The sequence below is a fragment of the Cynocephalus volans genome, chromosome X (assembly GCF_027409185.1).
Source record: "Cynocephalus volans isolate mCynVol1 chromosome X, mCynVol1.pri, whole genome shotgun sequence".
Classification (NCBI taxonomy): domain Eukaryota; kingdom Metazoa; phylum Chordata; class Mammalia; order Dermoptera; family Cynocephalidae; genus Cynocephalus; species Cynocephalus volans.
The window spans coordinates 32,655,583-32,671,767 of record NC_084478.1 but is presented as its reverse complement, the minus strand read 5'-3'; the positions used below and the strand labels follow the sequence as shown (position 1 = coordinate 32,671,767).

Genomic DNA, 16,185 nt, shown 5'->3' with positions numbered 1-16,185 from the left:
TTTTATGTAAAGAACCAGATAGTAAATATTTTAGGCTTTGTGAGCCACATACAGTCTCTGCTGCATAGTCTTTGTTTTTGTTTTGTTTCATTTAAAATCTTTTAAAAATGCAAAAACTCATTCTAAGCTCAAAAATAGGCTGGAATTTGCTGATCCTTAGACTGGTAGAGCAAAAAGTGGTGGTGATTACCATAATGATTGAAAGTGTTGAGAGAGTATTTGGAAAAACTGGGATCTTGATCCAGCTACTGGGTCTCTGTGACCCTGAGCTGGCAGTTATGCTGCCATTCTTGGAAAGCCTGAATCAAATAACTCCATGTTAAATTCCATTAACCTTGTTTGCAACTTAGTTCTGTTTAATGTATTTAAACATAAAAGGTTTCAATAAAACAAAAACTTGATATTTGAACAAAATGAGATTCCCTAGTAAATGGGAGAATGTTTGTTTTGTTAGGATGTGTCTTCTCCTTAGTTTGGAATAAAACATCCTATGAGGTTCCTCTGAATAAGAGGGCATTGTATAAAGGAAATGTCTCCACCAAATTTTAAAACTGAAATATGCTTTGATATGCCTGCAGCGGTTATCAAGTAAGGAAGAATCGTATCTTAGAAAAAAGAGAAGCCTAGAAACTGCCTGTAAAGTTACAGAAATAAAAATGTCATTTTGAAAATACATTTCAAAGTAGTTTCTATGGAAATTTCCTTACTCATTACATAAATGTCTGAGTAAATTAGGGAAGGTCCATCCAACAAGTATTTTATTGAGTAGCTACTGTGTGCCAGTGCGAGGCACTAGAGTTGGACCCACCTGGACTCTGCCAATGACCAGCACTCAAAAAGGAAACAGCTACGTTCAATCATACAGAGATTGTTCCAGTAAAATTTTCTATCTTTTTGACTTTGTATATTGCTAATTACAAATATCTTATGCTTTGCTTTGGGCATTTTGAGTTTCTATATGTCTATTTTAATTGACACCAGACAGAGTCAGTCAAAAAGATGTCCTTATGATCCAATTACCACTGTTAGAACAATGGTGTGGGATGGGATGTAAGACTTTGGTCAAGTATACTGCATCTAGATAATAAAAACATATTTTTAAATCATTCAAATAGTTTATTATATGAGAGACAGTAAATTATAATGAAAAGAGCACTGGACTTGGAGTCTAAAACCCTGGATCCCAGTCCTGGCTCTGTCCTTATCTTTTTTTTCCATGGACAGGTCAATTAACTTCCAAGGAGCAATTTTCTCATCTGTAAAATGGTATAACAGCACTTTTCCAGGTTTACTGTATTTAAACATACTGTCCTGTTTATAACCTATAAAGTGCTGTAAAGGTGATATGATTATCACAAGGACTGGGTTAAACTCTGGTTTTGCTCTACACGAATGATTCTGGAATAAATCAAGTATTGTCTTGGTCACAGCCCAGATCAATTATCAACAAGACCTTCTTACACTCATTTTAGGTGATCACAAAGAAACATATCCATAAAAGCTTGTGAGGCCCTACTTTGAAATTTGCTCTGAGTTGAACATCATAGATTTTCTGTTAAAATATATAATGAGCTTAATTTAATTTTCTAGTGAAATGAAGACTTTTGAGATCAACATTTATTTAAAGAGGTTTAGAAATTAATGGTTGAAACCTTACCAGCACCACCAGGTCCTACCCACGTTTGCCCAAAATTACATCTCTGCCCTGTAGCCTTCAGAGGAAACCATTGCTAGGGAGAGCCACCTCCTCACAGTTTGGGGTCAAATTCTGTTACAGAGTCAGAGCATAGTAATCATATCACTTGTGCAAATTTGGAAAAGTTTCTCCATTTCAAACTTAGATGTTTTCTTCTATGATACTCTCAATTGCATTAAAAAAAAAGTCAACCTGGTTTTTCATTTTTTAATCATCATACCCTCCCAGTCTTGGGACTAATATCCCAAGAAGGATATCCTTTGTTGAATAGGTACAACACCAAACTCCAAAACATACAAGGACAGGTCTATTCTTCATGCCTGAAGCAGCACACTACACAGCTCTACAAGTTACTGCCTCTAGTTTTGCAGTGGGGTCTGAGAAAGCCTCGAACCCTGCTACGTGACACGCTGTCCACTACGCTGCACTTCAAATGTGATGCCATAAAACAGGCAGGTACTCTTTGGTGCGTGTACAGTGTTAACTGTTAGTGCTGTCCTTGATGCCAGTAAGGGAGTATCAGAATAACACTAGTAATGGCAGTAACAGTGGCTCTTTCACTCCTAACACCTTTTGTAAAGGACAAGTCATCATGTCTATAAATGGAAAAAAAAAAAAAAAAAAAGAAAGAAATGGTGTGCTCACTCCCACATTTTACATTACCATGACTACTGAAGGTCCATTTTCCTGTCCCCCATCTCCAACCTATCAAAATTAGGGGTTGAATGGAGAAAAGAAATGGATATATAAATTAAAGTCGCAGGCAATTCTCTCGGTTTCATAGGTTTGGCTTCTTATAAGCTGTATGAACTCACTTGACCAGAGATCATAAGCTAGAAATGAGTTCTGATCACTATTAGGCTTGGTTTTTATTTTACTCAGACACCTAGAACATGAAAAACCATGCCATTTCTTAAAACAATCCACTGACTCCAGCACTGTCCTTTAAAGTTGCCCTTTAGACATGCAGGCAAAACCAGCCTCCTGCTCTCCAGTCCTAATCTTCTTTTATAACACTGTTTTCTGTCCTGAACTGATCAAAATCAAATAGGGGAGAAAGAATCCAGTTGAAAAAAGATCTGATGTGCCTGTTGATGTCTCATTAACCTTGAGAGTGAATGTAACTGGTGACTGCCCGTCACAGTGGCGTAATGGTTTGTTAGGGAAACAAAGCCAGTGGAAACATCTCACACACACACACACACACACACACACACACACACACACACACACACACACGCCAAAAACAAAGAGAAACATCACTTAGGACATCATCTTTCAAAAGATGGGAAACATCACACACACACACACACACACACACACACACACACACACACACACACACACACACACACACACACACACACACACACACACACACCCAAAACAAAGAGAAACATCACTTAGGACATCATCTTTCAAAAGATGGTGCATTTCCAACTGTTAGAACTGGCTAAATCGTTCTCTTAAGCCCATGATGAATTTACTACATGTTTTCTTGGAAAAGCATTTGCAGCAGTATTTATCTGTGTGTCAAAATATGTTCACCAAAGTATTGAGAAAAAGAAAAAAAAAAAAAACACAACATTTCGATCTTGGAAGTATAATCGTGAGAAAAGCAAACATCTCAGAGCTAACACTACTAAGGTTCTGTGATGAGTGAATGTATGATTTTTGTGCCATTAAAAATATGAGCCACTCAGTGTGGGAAGGTCCTAATTCCATTGAGCCCTTAGTCAGATTTCCCTCATTGCTCATTGCCAATTGATAACATGTCAACAAATAGAGGAACAGAAAAAATAGAGAAAAATAAAAGAGGAAAATAAGCTTGTCTCTAGGGATAAACTGCTATGTGTAGAGGAGAAGAGGAGGAGAGTTCACCAGGTTCCCTGGCAGGCTCCCCTTGGAACAAGTCGCCTAGGTATCCGACCAGCCTCTGGTCCAGATCTGGACCGGAGACCCACAGAAAACCAGCACCTTTCATCCCTTCGCACCCGGGGGGTCCCAGTTGGGACTGGTTCTCGTCTTCCCTCCCTGGAGGAGAACCTTAAGTAAACAAGCCCCACAATCTCCACCAGGGATTCACATGGAACATTCTCACCTATTTTTGCTTTCCCCTCCCGCGGTATCCACTTTTCCATCTCTAGTCCTTACTCCTCTGCTTGGGAACTTCCCGGAAAGTTACCACCATTAACCTCACTTTTTCCATCAAATTCCCACTTCGGGCTGATGGTACAACCGGTTTCTGTGAATGTCCCCCTCTAACCAGCTTCTCGGTTTCCTGTGCTCTTCTCAGGGCCACACAGCTTGGCTTCTGACCTTATCCTTCTGGCTCTGCCCCCCACCCCTATGCTCAAATGCACCCAAATCAAAGTGGATCAACCAGTTCCCTCTTTTTCCCAAAGAAGTTTAGTTTTAGCATTTCAGAGGAGAGGAGCTACTGTGAAAGGTGAACTAACTGCGAATTACAAACATTACAAACATCGTTCCCTACCCCAGAAGGCAGAGATGGCGACCTCGCTTCGGGGGAAGAGGTCAGCAAGGTAGCCCCCCGGTCCTCACCAGGGACCACACTTGTTTGTGGCGGGTGGGAGGCATTTGCCTAACCCTCCCACTTCACATTGCTCTGCCTCCTCCCAAGCCCCCTCCCCCCAGCAGCCTTTCCTCAAACACTCTAGGGGCCAGAGGAAGGGAGAAAAATTGGGGGACGGGGAGGAGTGTCTCTGCATCCCCTCCAAGCATAGTATTTTGTTCTCAAGTAGCAGGACTTTCTAGAATTTCTTCTCTCATTTTGCTCCTTTCTGGCCCAGTTACCCCAAAGCTTCCCCGCCCCCAAACCCACTGCGACCAAAACAAGCGCCCCGTAGCACCGTGGCCACCGCCGCCCCAACTGTTGCAGCAGCTGCGGGCTGGCGGCGGAGGCGGCGCGGGCAGGGCCGGGCCCGGACCCGGACGCTCCCTGCCCAGGAGGCTGGGAGACTTGGGGCGGCCGCTCAGGGGCGCGCGGTGCAGGGGTGCCCCTGCGGCAGCCGCCTGGTATAGGAAAGGCGGGTGCTCTCTGCACCGGGACCCCGGCGCAGAGCCCGGCCGGCCGCTGCAGCCGCGCCGGCGGAGGTTGCCTGCACCCGCCCCCCTCTCACCTTTAAGATCAGGTCTGTGTGATGCTGGTCCAGCATGTTGGCTTTCTGGAAGGAGGTGACGATGACCCGGCCGTAGCGCCCGGGGGTCTGCAGGTCCGAGTAGAGCCGGTGCTTGGAGCGGTTGACCGGGAAGAGGCTGTTGACGAGGTTGCGCTCAATCTTGGCCAGGCTGTGCTGGGGCGCCAGCAGGTGCTCCACGCTCTCCTCGACCTGGTAGCGGCTGAAGCTGGCGCCGAGCAGGATGGAGATGAGCACCGGCGCCGAGGCGAAGAAGACCGGGTGACTGGCAATGAAGTGGCCAAGCCGGGAGAAACACGTCCTCAAGCCCCTGTGCAGAACCTGCCGCAGCATCCTAGAGCAGAGCGGGCGCGGGAGGAGGGCGAGGCGCACGCTCGGCGCGGGCTCGGGCGGCGGCGGCGGCGGCGGCGGCGGCGGTGGTGGCGCCCGCGGCGGCGGCGGCGGCGGCGGCGGAGGCGAGACCCTGAGCTCTCCCGGAGCTGCGGCACCACCATCGGGGAGTCCCGCGCCGCGCCTCGGGAGGGTCCCCTCGGGCTGGAGACACGCCCCCTTGCCCTCGGCCGCGCCCGCCCGGAGAGCCCCCCAGCCTGGCGGCCTCCGCGCCGCCCCCACCCCGCCCTAGCCCGTGCGCCCTCCCCACCCCCCGCCGCCTCCCCGCCCGGGGGGCTCCACGCGGCTCGGCCGCGTCCCCTCTCAGCGCGGGCGGGGCCCGGGGCAGCCCCCGCGGCGCGTCATGACCCCACTCACCCGACCCCCAAGGCCAACGACCGGGTGGCGCGGGGAGCGGCGGTGGCGCTATAGCCCGGAGACTCTGCGCGCCAGCCCAGGAACACGAGGACGGAGAATTCCAGGCTACACCCAGTTCCCTCCCCTCTCAGTGCTCCCCTCCCCCGGCCTGGTCCGCCGCGCTCGCCCTCCCCTCCCCTACTCTCCTCCTGGGAGACCCACAGATAAATAAAGAAATGGCCCCGATTTTCCAAACAAAAAGTAAAGAGTTGTCCCTGGGGGGCGTCGGGCGGACCCGCTCAGAGCCGAGTCTCCCCAGAGGCGGAAAGGAGCAGGCTGAAGACTGCGTGCGCCCTGGCTCTCGCCAGGCTCAGGTGGTGGCGCGCACTGGCTGGTGCTGAGAGGGGGTGGGGAGCGAAGACGCTCGAACGTGGAAATCTCGCCTCCTCCCAAGTAAGAACCATTTAAAATACCCCCAACACTGCAGCTTCAGCGGGACCACGGGGTCCGGGTGTGCATCTGGAGCACGTCCACCCAAAAAGGTGTCCGTGGAGAATCTTTCTCTCTCGCCCTAATTCAGGGTCGCTCCAGAGTGGATTGGGGCTGGACAGTTCTGCTGCACGTCCCCAACCTCCCTACCCAGTTTCCCAGTAATAAAAGTGCTGATAATGACGGTCAGTCGGTGGAACCGTCCGTTGCCAGGGCTTCGGGGCGCCCGACTCTCAGCCCTGCCTCCTCCTCCTTCTCCTCCTCCTCCTCCTCCCTCTGTCGTCACCGGCAGGTCTGGGGGACCTGGTGCGGCGGGGCTGGCGCGGGCGCCCCTGCTGGAGTAGAGTGTTTGAGAAAGGCTGGTCAGGGAGTCAGTGTCATTAACCCCCTTCTCTCCCTCACCCCGCCCTCTCCTCCACACTCGAGGGTGCGCGAGTAGAGAGTAGGGGATCCTCATCTCAGACCTGGAGAGATACAGGTCTCCGAAAGTGTCAAGCCTCAGGGGGCGCGGAGGAGCCTGGGGGGGGGGGGGCGCCGACAGCTTGGCAAAGTTGGGCGTGTGCGCGCCAGCCGTGAGCTAGCATGCAGCCACTGTGGTTCCCCTCGCACTCCCCCTCCGGAGAATTCCCCGAGAAGGCGGGCGCCGGCTTCGGGCCCGGGATAGACCTGCGGCGGCGGCGGGAACGGCCACGCACAGGTACAATTTAGCGCGTTTCATCGCGCGCTCCAAGCCCTTGGGTCAGTCCACTGCAACGCAGACAGAGCCGGATCTCGGAGTCTGGATCACTGAGGCTCTCTGTCCGGCTAGGGTGGTGGGGACCAGGGCCCGACGAGGGGATTTCTTGCTTCGCTCTCTGAGCATTCGGCCTCCCCATCCCATCCCAAGCCTCTGGTCGCTCCTTCTAGGCCTCCTGGTGCCAAAGGTGGAACGCGAGGCGGTGGCCCACACTACTGAGCATTGACATGCAAATAAATCAAAGCTGAAGGAAGACGGAATAGGGACAGGAGGAGGAGGAGAGAGGCAGAGGCAAAGAGAGAGAGAGAGGAATGGGTGGGAGAACGCGACTTAGGGAGGCATGTCCCTAGTGTTCCCATCTCGGACTCCCCAACGCCAAGTGGCCTTCCACTTCTCGAACTGAACTTGGGAACTTGCACGTTGGTAACAGGAAGTGGCGGGAGGGAAAATCCTCTTTTATTTGATCCTCTCCTCCCTTCCCTCTCACTCCATAAGCTCAGCAACACCCACAACTGCTGCGATGCCCACCCCGGGGGGCTCATGCGGCCCGCTCTGCCTGAGCTCCCTAGGTCCTTCCACCCATCTCTCCTCCACTTTCTCTGCTCATCCTCGCTATTCCCCATCCTGCTCCCTATTTCCAGAGACTCCCCAGGACGCCTAAGTCCAGCAGCTTCCAGCTAACCCCCCACCCCCCAATATTGCCATCCCCGGGAGCGACACATTGGAAGGGGCTAGAAATTCCCCTGCCACACTCCTCTTGTGCCCTTCCCCCAGCATCTTAATTTCTGCTCGCGGAGACGCCGCTCTGCAGCGCTTTGCTGATTCACGATGATCGCGGAGGGAAAAGCCTCATTGACTTGTGCCCCTGCAAGCGGCGAGGCGAGCGCGAGTAGCTGCGGGGACAAGCGCTTTGGGAAACCGCCCACCATTGCGCGGCGGAGGTGCTAAATGGCAAGGTGGATGCCCTGCGTGGCTCCCAGCGCGGCAGACGGCAAGACGGAAGGGCGGGGGGTGGGCTTGGGGGGGGGGGGCAATGACTGAGCTAGCGGCAGCTAGTGGGTGGGCATCTCTCAGGAGGCCCAAAATTGGTCTCTAAGCAGGGAACGAACAGGGATGTCTCATGTGCCGTGATGCCAGCCCAGGACGAAAGTAAGAGAAGGAAAACCAGCTGACAGATCTTCTTGGGAGCCTTTAACATTTTGGCGAAACTCTTTTCATTTTGAAGTCGTCCCTCCAAATGGTTCCCTCCCAACCTTGGTTCCTCCTCGTCCGTCGAATTTCCTGCCTTTTACTGTCAGTCCTCACGCAGGCTGAGGAGCAGGAGTGCTCTCTTAGTGCCTGGGCTGGGTCTCAGAGCCGGAGAAACCCCGCGTTGCTCAGCCGGCCGGGGTGGGAGTGGGTTGTCCTTCCACACGGAAAGGGCCTTTCCTTTGAGACTAAGGCATTTCCTTATAGTTCTCCCAACTCTCTTCCTAACTGTCCTCACGCATATTGTGGGGAACTTCCACTCTACCTGTTTAATTCAGAGACAGAACTGCCTGTGAGAGTGTATCTTCGACGACGTTTTGTTGCAATCCAGTTAATGTAGTCTAAATTGAGTTGAGAGAGAGAGAGAGAGAGAGAGAGAGAGAGAGAGAGAGAGAGAGTGTGTCTCAGGAGGATTTTGCTTCCCTGCCCCCATTTTTCTTCTCTTTTGATTTAGAGTTCAGGGATGCATCGCCACCACCAAAGACTTGGGTTTGCATTTGGGACCGACTTTGGGAACAGAGCTTCTATCAGTAGATTCATAAACCATTACTTTTTATGATTAAAAATTAATACATATTAATTTTAGACAATTTAGAAAATAAGAGCAAGAAAAAGAAGGAAAGGGAAACGCCTGTTCCCCATGTACTCCCACCACCTTTCAAAGGCAGTAGTCTCTGTTGATAATTTATTGTACGCATAGACAGTATAATATAGAGGTTAAGGCTACCGGTTCTGTAGCCACTGAGTTGAATCTCTGCTCCATAACTTACTAACGATGATACATTGAGTGCGTAACTTTACCTCTTCATGCCACAATTTTCTCATCTGGAAAATGAGATAATAATAGTACCTACCCCATAGAGTTTCTGTGAGGATTAAATACATTAGAATATGCAAAGCACTTAAAACAGTGCCTGGAATATCACAAAAGCCTGATAAATAATACTATTTTAATTCTAGTCTTTTCTATATATGTGTGTGGAAAAAAAAAATCAGTCCCTGAAATCCAGGAGCTGGCCTGGTATTATCACCTGGGCCTAGGTGTTGCTAGGAGCTGACCTGGCACTCACAACTAAGCTTCCATGTCCTCCTGTTGAACATAAACCATCTTCCAAAACGCTAATGGCAGATAAGGGCATTCTGTATCTGTGATGGATTAAGACAAAATTAGGACTGCTCCATAATCATGTCTGAACACAGACAAAGTATGAACCCTGTCCAAATGACGAAAATGACCAAGTATGCCCTTATCCTGGCTCATATGAGTGACTATTACAGTCTTTTTAAAAACAAATTACAACTTCAGCCTGTTCTAGTCTTTTTTCTCCCCATAGATACTTATTAAGAAACTCAGTCACAAAACTATCCCTGCTTCCTGATGGTATCTAATCCAGAGCAAGCCCCACTGACTTAAACCTTCCCCAAGTCACTTAACACAAGCCCAAATCCTATGATGAGTCCTTTCTAACACCCTCTTTATTGAGATGCCTCTTACTTATTCATGGTGTATGTTCTCCCATGCTGAACCAACAGTAAACCCAGCTTGGTCACTACTGGTGTGGTCCCAGTGTTCTTTGTCAGGCGGGCATTCACAATGTATATACAATATTTATACACTTTGTTTTTCCAAAATTGAGGATCATAGAAAACGTTCTGTTTAGTAACTATTTTTTCCCATTAAATAGATCATGAACATTTTCTCATGTCAATTAATATTGCTGTAAAATATTTCAATGGCTGTATAGAATTCTATCATATGGCTGAACCTTAATTTATTTAACTTTTATCATATTGTTGGACATTTAGGTTTTTAAAAATTTGGCTATTGTAAATAGCACCGAGATGAACATCCTGTACATAAATCTCCGACTACATCTCTAATTATTTTCTTAGGGTCAAATATCCACCACTATGTTCTAATGAGACTGCTCCTAACAGATGCCTTTCTAATTATGGTTAAATTGGAAGGGACCAAGGGCATTCCTTCACAGGGATTAAACTCTTGATAAAATACTAAATTAGTCCCACTTTAGAGGGATTTCTATTATCTGTTCAACATTTGGAATCAGTCTCTTGGCTCAGTCTTGTTCAGAGACGCCAGAGAGATTGATCATAGTGTGGAGTGGAGATTCAAAAGAAAAGGTTATTTACTTTGATAGGGTTAGAAACTCTCGTCTAGCAAATGTGTTGAGCATTAGCTTTCAATCACATCACCACCATTTTCTGCCTGAGAAACAACAAAACATTTTCATGCATATATCTTAAATCTAAACAGTTCTATGTCAACCACAAAATCACTATGCATAATAGGTGATATAGCACAAAGGATATTTGGGAGGCACTTATTACAGTGTGCTTATCATTACTTTATACCATCCCAATCTCAAGAACGCTGATATACTGCTAAGTGGTGGGTGTTTCTGCCATCCTAAAAAAATCTAGGTAAGATTTATTGGAGAATGGAAACACACGCAGGGAATGCCAAAGTATAACAGGAATTATCCGTCTGAGGTGGGGAAGATCCTCTGGCAAACCTTGAGTTACCTTGAGTGGGGATGTCTCCATTAAATATCTACTGGGTCTTGGCCCTGTTTTGGCCAAGAAACTGTTTTATGCAGAGCAACCCTGTGCTTCCCGAAATGGTACCCAAAGGGAGGCTTCTGAAGATAGTTTAAACTTGCAGTTGAAAAGAGAAAGCATGTGTGGCAAGCCCTAATAGTCTGCTTAAGATAAAGAGAAACACTGCTGAGTATAGATGATCCTTGCTCAAAAGTGTGCTGATTGTATATCTGGGTCTTTCAGGATGTCCTGCTAACTTAGCAGGCTCTCAATATCATCATGATTCTTTCAGAAGAATGATCCGTGACAATGTAAGAAAAAAACATGAAAAATCATTTTCCTGAATAAATATAGGACTCTGGGCTAAGAGAGGGATATTTCATGCTTTGGTTTAGGGGAAAACATTTTGGCACACACTGTCTGGGTGTCTGTGATCACAATGAGGTGGCCAGGTACAAACCTTCGCTTTGCTTATTTCTTCTGACAGGAAGCATGGCTACCTACACTTTTTCTCCACCTTTCAAAATTCTTTCTTCTTTCAGGTTCTCTTGAAACTCCAGCTCACATATCTAATAAGCCTTCTCTGACTGCCACAACCAACATAGATTATCTAACTCTATTGAGCAATTTTATTTGAACTATTTCAGTGAGCAAGTTCCTACTGTGGTCAAGGACTAGGAGAAATTGAGCAAGGGATTTTCTGCTCTCAAGGAAATTGTAGTCTGATAGGGTTGAGTAAATATACAGGGGATTAAAATATGAAACTGTGTAAGGTAAATGCCAGGGAAGAGGTCCTGTCCCAGCAATGTGTGAGGGCTCCTAATAGGTATACATGATATCTGGTTGGTCCGTGGTCTTCGCCTGGAGGTATCACCTTTAGCATAGAGTTAGCATCTTGCTTGCTGTTTTGAGCTTCTTTGTTATCTAATGTATACTTATATAATATATATATTTGTATATAATATATATTTTTATAAAATATATAACATGTATTTTTTCATGTTCTCTTAACGAGATTTTAATTTTCTAAAGGCCAAGAATCTTACCTTGATCTTTTGACTTTACCTTCAGACTCTCAATGCCAGGACTTGGCACAGAGCAGGCTTGAGTAAATACATGTTAGTGGCTTGTTAGAGCAAAATGCATAAATCATCCAAGGGAGATGAGGGTCTTGCCATATTCAGACAAATGATTTTTGAAGTCATTTTATTGGAACCAGTGATCAGTGATGAAAATATAAAGTTAACAATTCTGATTTTACATATTCAAAATATGTATTAATTCATATGAGAATTTGGGGCTGTAAATAAGATGGGGGTTGCTGATTTAAGAGAAATCCTGTAAATTGGATTAGCATATTTTAATATGCAAATTAATGTCAGAAATTGTAAATGAGCATCTTTCCATTAAACTGGGCTGAATGGGACACTGGTTTAGATACATTTTACAAGGGATAGTTTGAGGCAGTTGGGACATGGAAAGCATTAAAGTGTATGTGTATTTAAAACTAATGTGTATCTCAAGTGGCTGTGCAGGGGATCATGTTTTAGCACACATCACTCTTTTGATAGCCTTTTTTTTTTTTTTTTTTTTTTTTTTTTGTCTTTTTCGTGACCGGCACTCAGCCAGTGAGCGCACCGGCCATTCCTATATAGGATCCAAACCCGCGGCGGGAGCGTGGCTGCACTCCCAGCACTGCACTCTCTCTCGAGTGCGCCACGGGCCCGGCCCTTGATAGCCTTTTGATGACTGGTAGCTATCCCCTTCTTCTTTCTTTCCTTTGGATGGTCCTAAAGTTTTAAGCTTGGTGAAAGATGATGATCACTTCATATTCTGGGGATCCATGAGTAATGCCACTTTCTTAATAGCAAACAAACTGCAATTCAGGGTTTTCATTAAGTCAAACTAGGCTTCCTTCCACTCCATCTAAATGAGCAGAGTTTATGTACATTATTCACTTTCAGCACCAGGGACAGATCTGATTAAACCTAGCTACCCTACCCTCTCCAGTCCCCATCACTTCTACATTGGTTTTAGAGAAATTTGAGAGCTAAAGAGGTTTTTCAAAGTAATATAATACAGTGGTTGATCATCTTTTTTCTAAGCCAGGCCAATTAAAATGAAAATAAATTTAAATTGGTGGATCACTAATTTAATATGATTATATTTCAAATGTTGCCCAATACTTTTATGTCCTTGTGATATGTTTATATGGGGAGGGGGACATTTTAAGGGAAATGTTAGAAATCGCTCTAAAATATAACCTCTTGCATTTTCGGAGTAATTGTACTGAAAATTTTCAGAAATGATAGAAAATGGGGGAAAGAACATTTTTATGCATTTTATGTTCCAAGTTTAGCCCAAAGCACGAGTATCTTGGCCTATGTAATTTGCAGAATTACTCTGTGGGCTATTAAGTATTGTCAAACCCATTTTAAAGAGTGGGAATTGAGGATTAAAGAGATTAAATATCTTGTCCAGGGTTACATTATAATGGAAGTATAAATAGAACCCAGGACTATCTGATATCAAAATCCATGTTTTTCTGTTCAATCATTCTGCTTTTAAGTAGAAAATTACTTGACTTCCTTTCTAAAATGCCTTGACTGGATACCATGATGTGTCAAAACATCTAAATCAGATAACATAATGTGCCATGAATATTATAAACAATTTAATGCTATTTCTGTATTTGCTATTCATTTAATAGTGTTGTAAAGTGGCAATGTTGTGGCTTATTCATTAATCAGTTTTTTAGTGTTTGGATTCATTTCTGATGTTGGTATTCCTTAGAGGATTTCTGTGGACCAACGAAAATATTGTTGTGGAACCCAAAATGTTTGCTGATCTAATCCAACCCACTCTTTTTGCAGATGGCAAAACTTCTGCAGTCCTTGTCTGGATTCTACCAAGAAAAATCCCTCAAAATGTTAAAATGGAAAACTGTCAAGTGGTTCCAAAATACATAACAGAAAAAGCAACCAAATAGACTCTGACCTTATGCATGTTGAAATTCTTCCATTTTTTAGTGGTTCACTGGTAGTCATTACACTGCTTAGGGAAAGCTTCTTTAATTTTCTTCCTTTTCTTTACTGTGTAAAGTGAACAGAGACCATTCTAATCACCAGATCCATTGTCTTATGTTTGAACATAGGGGACATAAGAAAGCAGGGGGTTTCTCGATACAACTTTTAGCTTCAGGGCAGTCTTTCTTTGATGTTTATATATTTAATCCTTTTAAAAATCGTACTCTGGAGCATAACCTAAGAACAAAGCACTTCATCCCTTCTGTTATTAGAACTGTGTACTTCTCACTTTGACTTTTAAAAATGACAGAGCTACAAGGCATTGTGTTCCCCATGGCTGATCACTTCCTTCTAGTGAATGGTATTATGTTGGTGAATTAATTAATAGTAAAATCTGATTTAAATATTCACAAATATTAGAATTGTGGAAAAGTTAGATCAGGAGGGAGCTCCTAGGAGAGGCTATGTAGGGGAAGAAAAAATAATCAAAAATCCCTTTTTTCAAACAAAGCACAGGACTTAATATTTCTGGGGATGCTTTGCTTCCACCTTCAGGCATCCTCTTAATATTGTAGAGGGTATTATTGTAGACATGGAAAACTCTGTTCTGCCACGGGTTGAAAGGCTTAGCCTCAGGTGAATGCCATTACCTCCTTCAGTGCACCGAGCAAAAGGAAATAAAATAGTCTGGGTACTGGCCTAGCCCTCAGCAGATATGGTTCTCCATCTAGCTCTGTTACATCATGTGTTTAAGATTTCTGTTCATAAAATGAGAATAACATAGATGATGATGATGTCTCCCAGCTAAGGAGGGTTTCAGATATAAAACTTGATAATGAATGTAAAGTGCTTTGAAACAATCATATACATTACTGGGCCTGCTAGGTCCAGAGCACTTTGCTAAATGCAGAACATGAAGACATGTAAAGACCTTTCTTCAAGGTGTCCACAGTGCATTGGAGTGAGGCCAACAAGTGAAACAAGAAAATTGTGTAGTGGGGCAAGGACTTTGGTGTGCTATGGGACCAGTGAGATGGTTTCTCTAACTCAGCCTGAAAAGCAGAGGTGGCGTTTGAAAAAGATTGAAAGAGGATGTGCACAGATGCTGTTTGGAGCTCCATCCTTATCCTCTTGGCTCACTCTGGAAGTTCACTCTAGGTAGTGCCCGTATATGCTGGTGGCTTCCTGCCTCTCTCTGTGCAAGATATTCTCTGGCCATGGGATACGCTGGAAGTGCCAGAGAGCTAAGACTCCTAGGAGTGAGCCTCGATTAATGACGGATGGGAAAAATAGATGAATACCTAGGCTTTTTGGCCTCTCTGCGGGACAACTCAGAGATGCATTTTCCACAGGCTCTCAAAGAATTCTAGCAGAATGGAGCCCCAGTTGCCCACAGCAGTAAGGCGCTCATGCTCATGAACAAACTCTTTATTGGTTTTTCTCTCCTGCCTGTCTCCCTTCTATACTCCCTCCTTTACTTTCTGGGAATCTTCTCCCAAACCAGCCACTTGCATCCACGTCTTTGTTTCAGGATCTGTCTGTGGGAGAACCCAATTGAAAACAGGAGATGACATCGAAATGGCGTCTCAAAGGTTAGCAGTGAGTCAAGCCTAGTGAACTTAATGGTATGTAAATTATATGTCAGTAAAGCTGTTTTAAAAAAAGAGTTGGCCAACCCACTACGGAGGAAAAGAATATTTCAGGCAGAGGGAATAACATTTGAAATTATAAGGATTGGATAGAGAGCTTATCTTGTTCTGAAAACTATAAACAGTTCAGGATGGATAGACAGTAGTTGGAAAAGTAGACAGGAGCTGGGTTAAAAGGTTAGAAAGGTACTTATAAGCTTAGATAAAGAGCTGGGAATTTATTCTGAAGGTGATGGGGAGTCAATTCAGAGATTTAGACAGTGGAGTTTATGGCTGTGTTTATGTTTTACAAGTCTGGTGGCCAAATAGATGGTAGATAAGGGACGACAAGACTAGAAGCAAAGAGACCTATAGTGATGATAATTATGACGAGAAGGAATTAGGGCCTGAAGCAAGGTATAGGCCAGAAGGATGGAGAGAAGGGAAGGTTTGATACATTTTTAGTGAGATAGAGTTGGCAGGACTCAGATGTTTACAGAATGGAGCTAAGACACCATGTCATGGTTTCTGAAGACACAGAATCATTTCAAACTGCTTTGCTAAACCATATTCACCCCCAGAGTATTAGTTTATTTTTACCAAATTCCATTGGAGAACAAAGCTTCTTGTGAGGGTGAGGAAGGAAGAAAGGTGGATTGTGTTAAGCCATAAACAACGACAAATGGGGGTTGGAGGTAATGGTTTGTGCATGAGAGCTGGACAAGAGGGGCCAGTGTCCTGGAGGAGTCCACAGGCGTAGGCCACAATCCATTAGGTCAAGTCCACCATGTGCAGATGCATGTGTATTAATAAATGTCCTTGCTCCCAAGGGAATTAAGTTCGATTTTACAGCCAGTTGCTTAAATGAGACAATTTCATCTGCAGAAAGAAGGGAGATAAATGAGGAGGAAGAGGAAGG

General features: G+C 45.3%; 1 protein-coding gene across 1 annotated transcript in view; it reads right to left on the bottom strand.

Annotated features, from left to right (window-relative positions):
• Positions 1 to 5,187, bottom strand: part of PTCHD1 (patched domain containing 1) — a 50,189-nt gene extending 45,002 nt beyond the window's left edge. Inside the window, exon 1 of the mRNA XM_063085109.1 lies at positions 4,837 to 5,187. Within this exon, the coding sequence (XP_062941179.1) occupies positions 4,837 to 5,187 (351 nt within the window). The remainder of the gene's footprint in view (positions 1 to 4,836) is intronic.
• Positions 5,188 to 16,185: the final 10,998 nt, after the last annotated feature.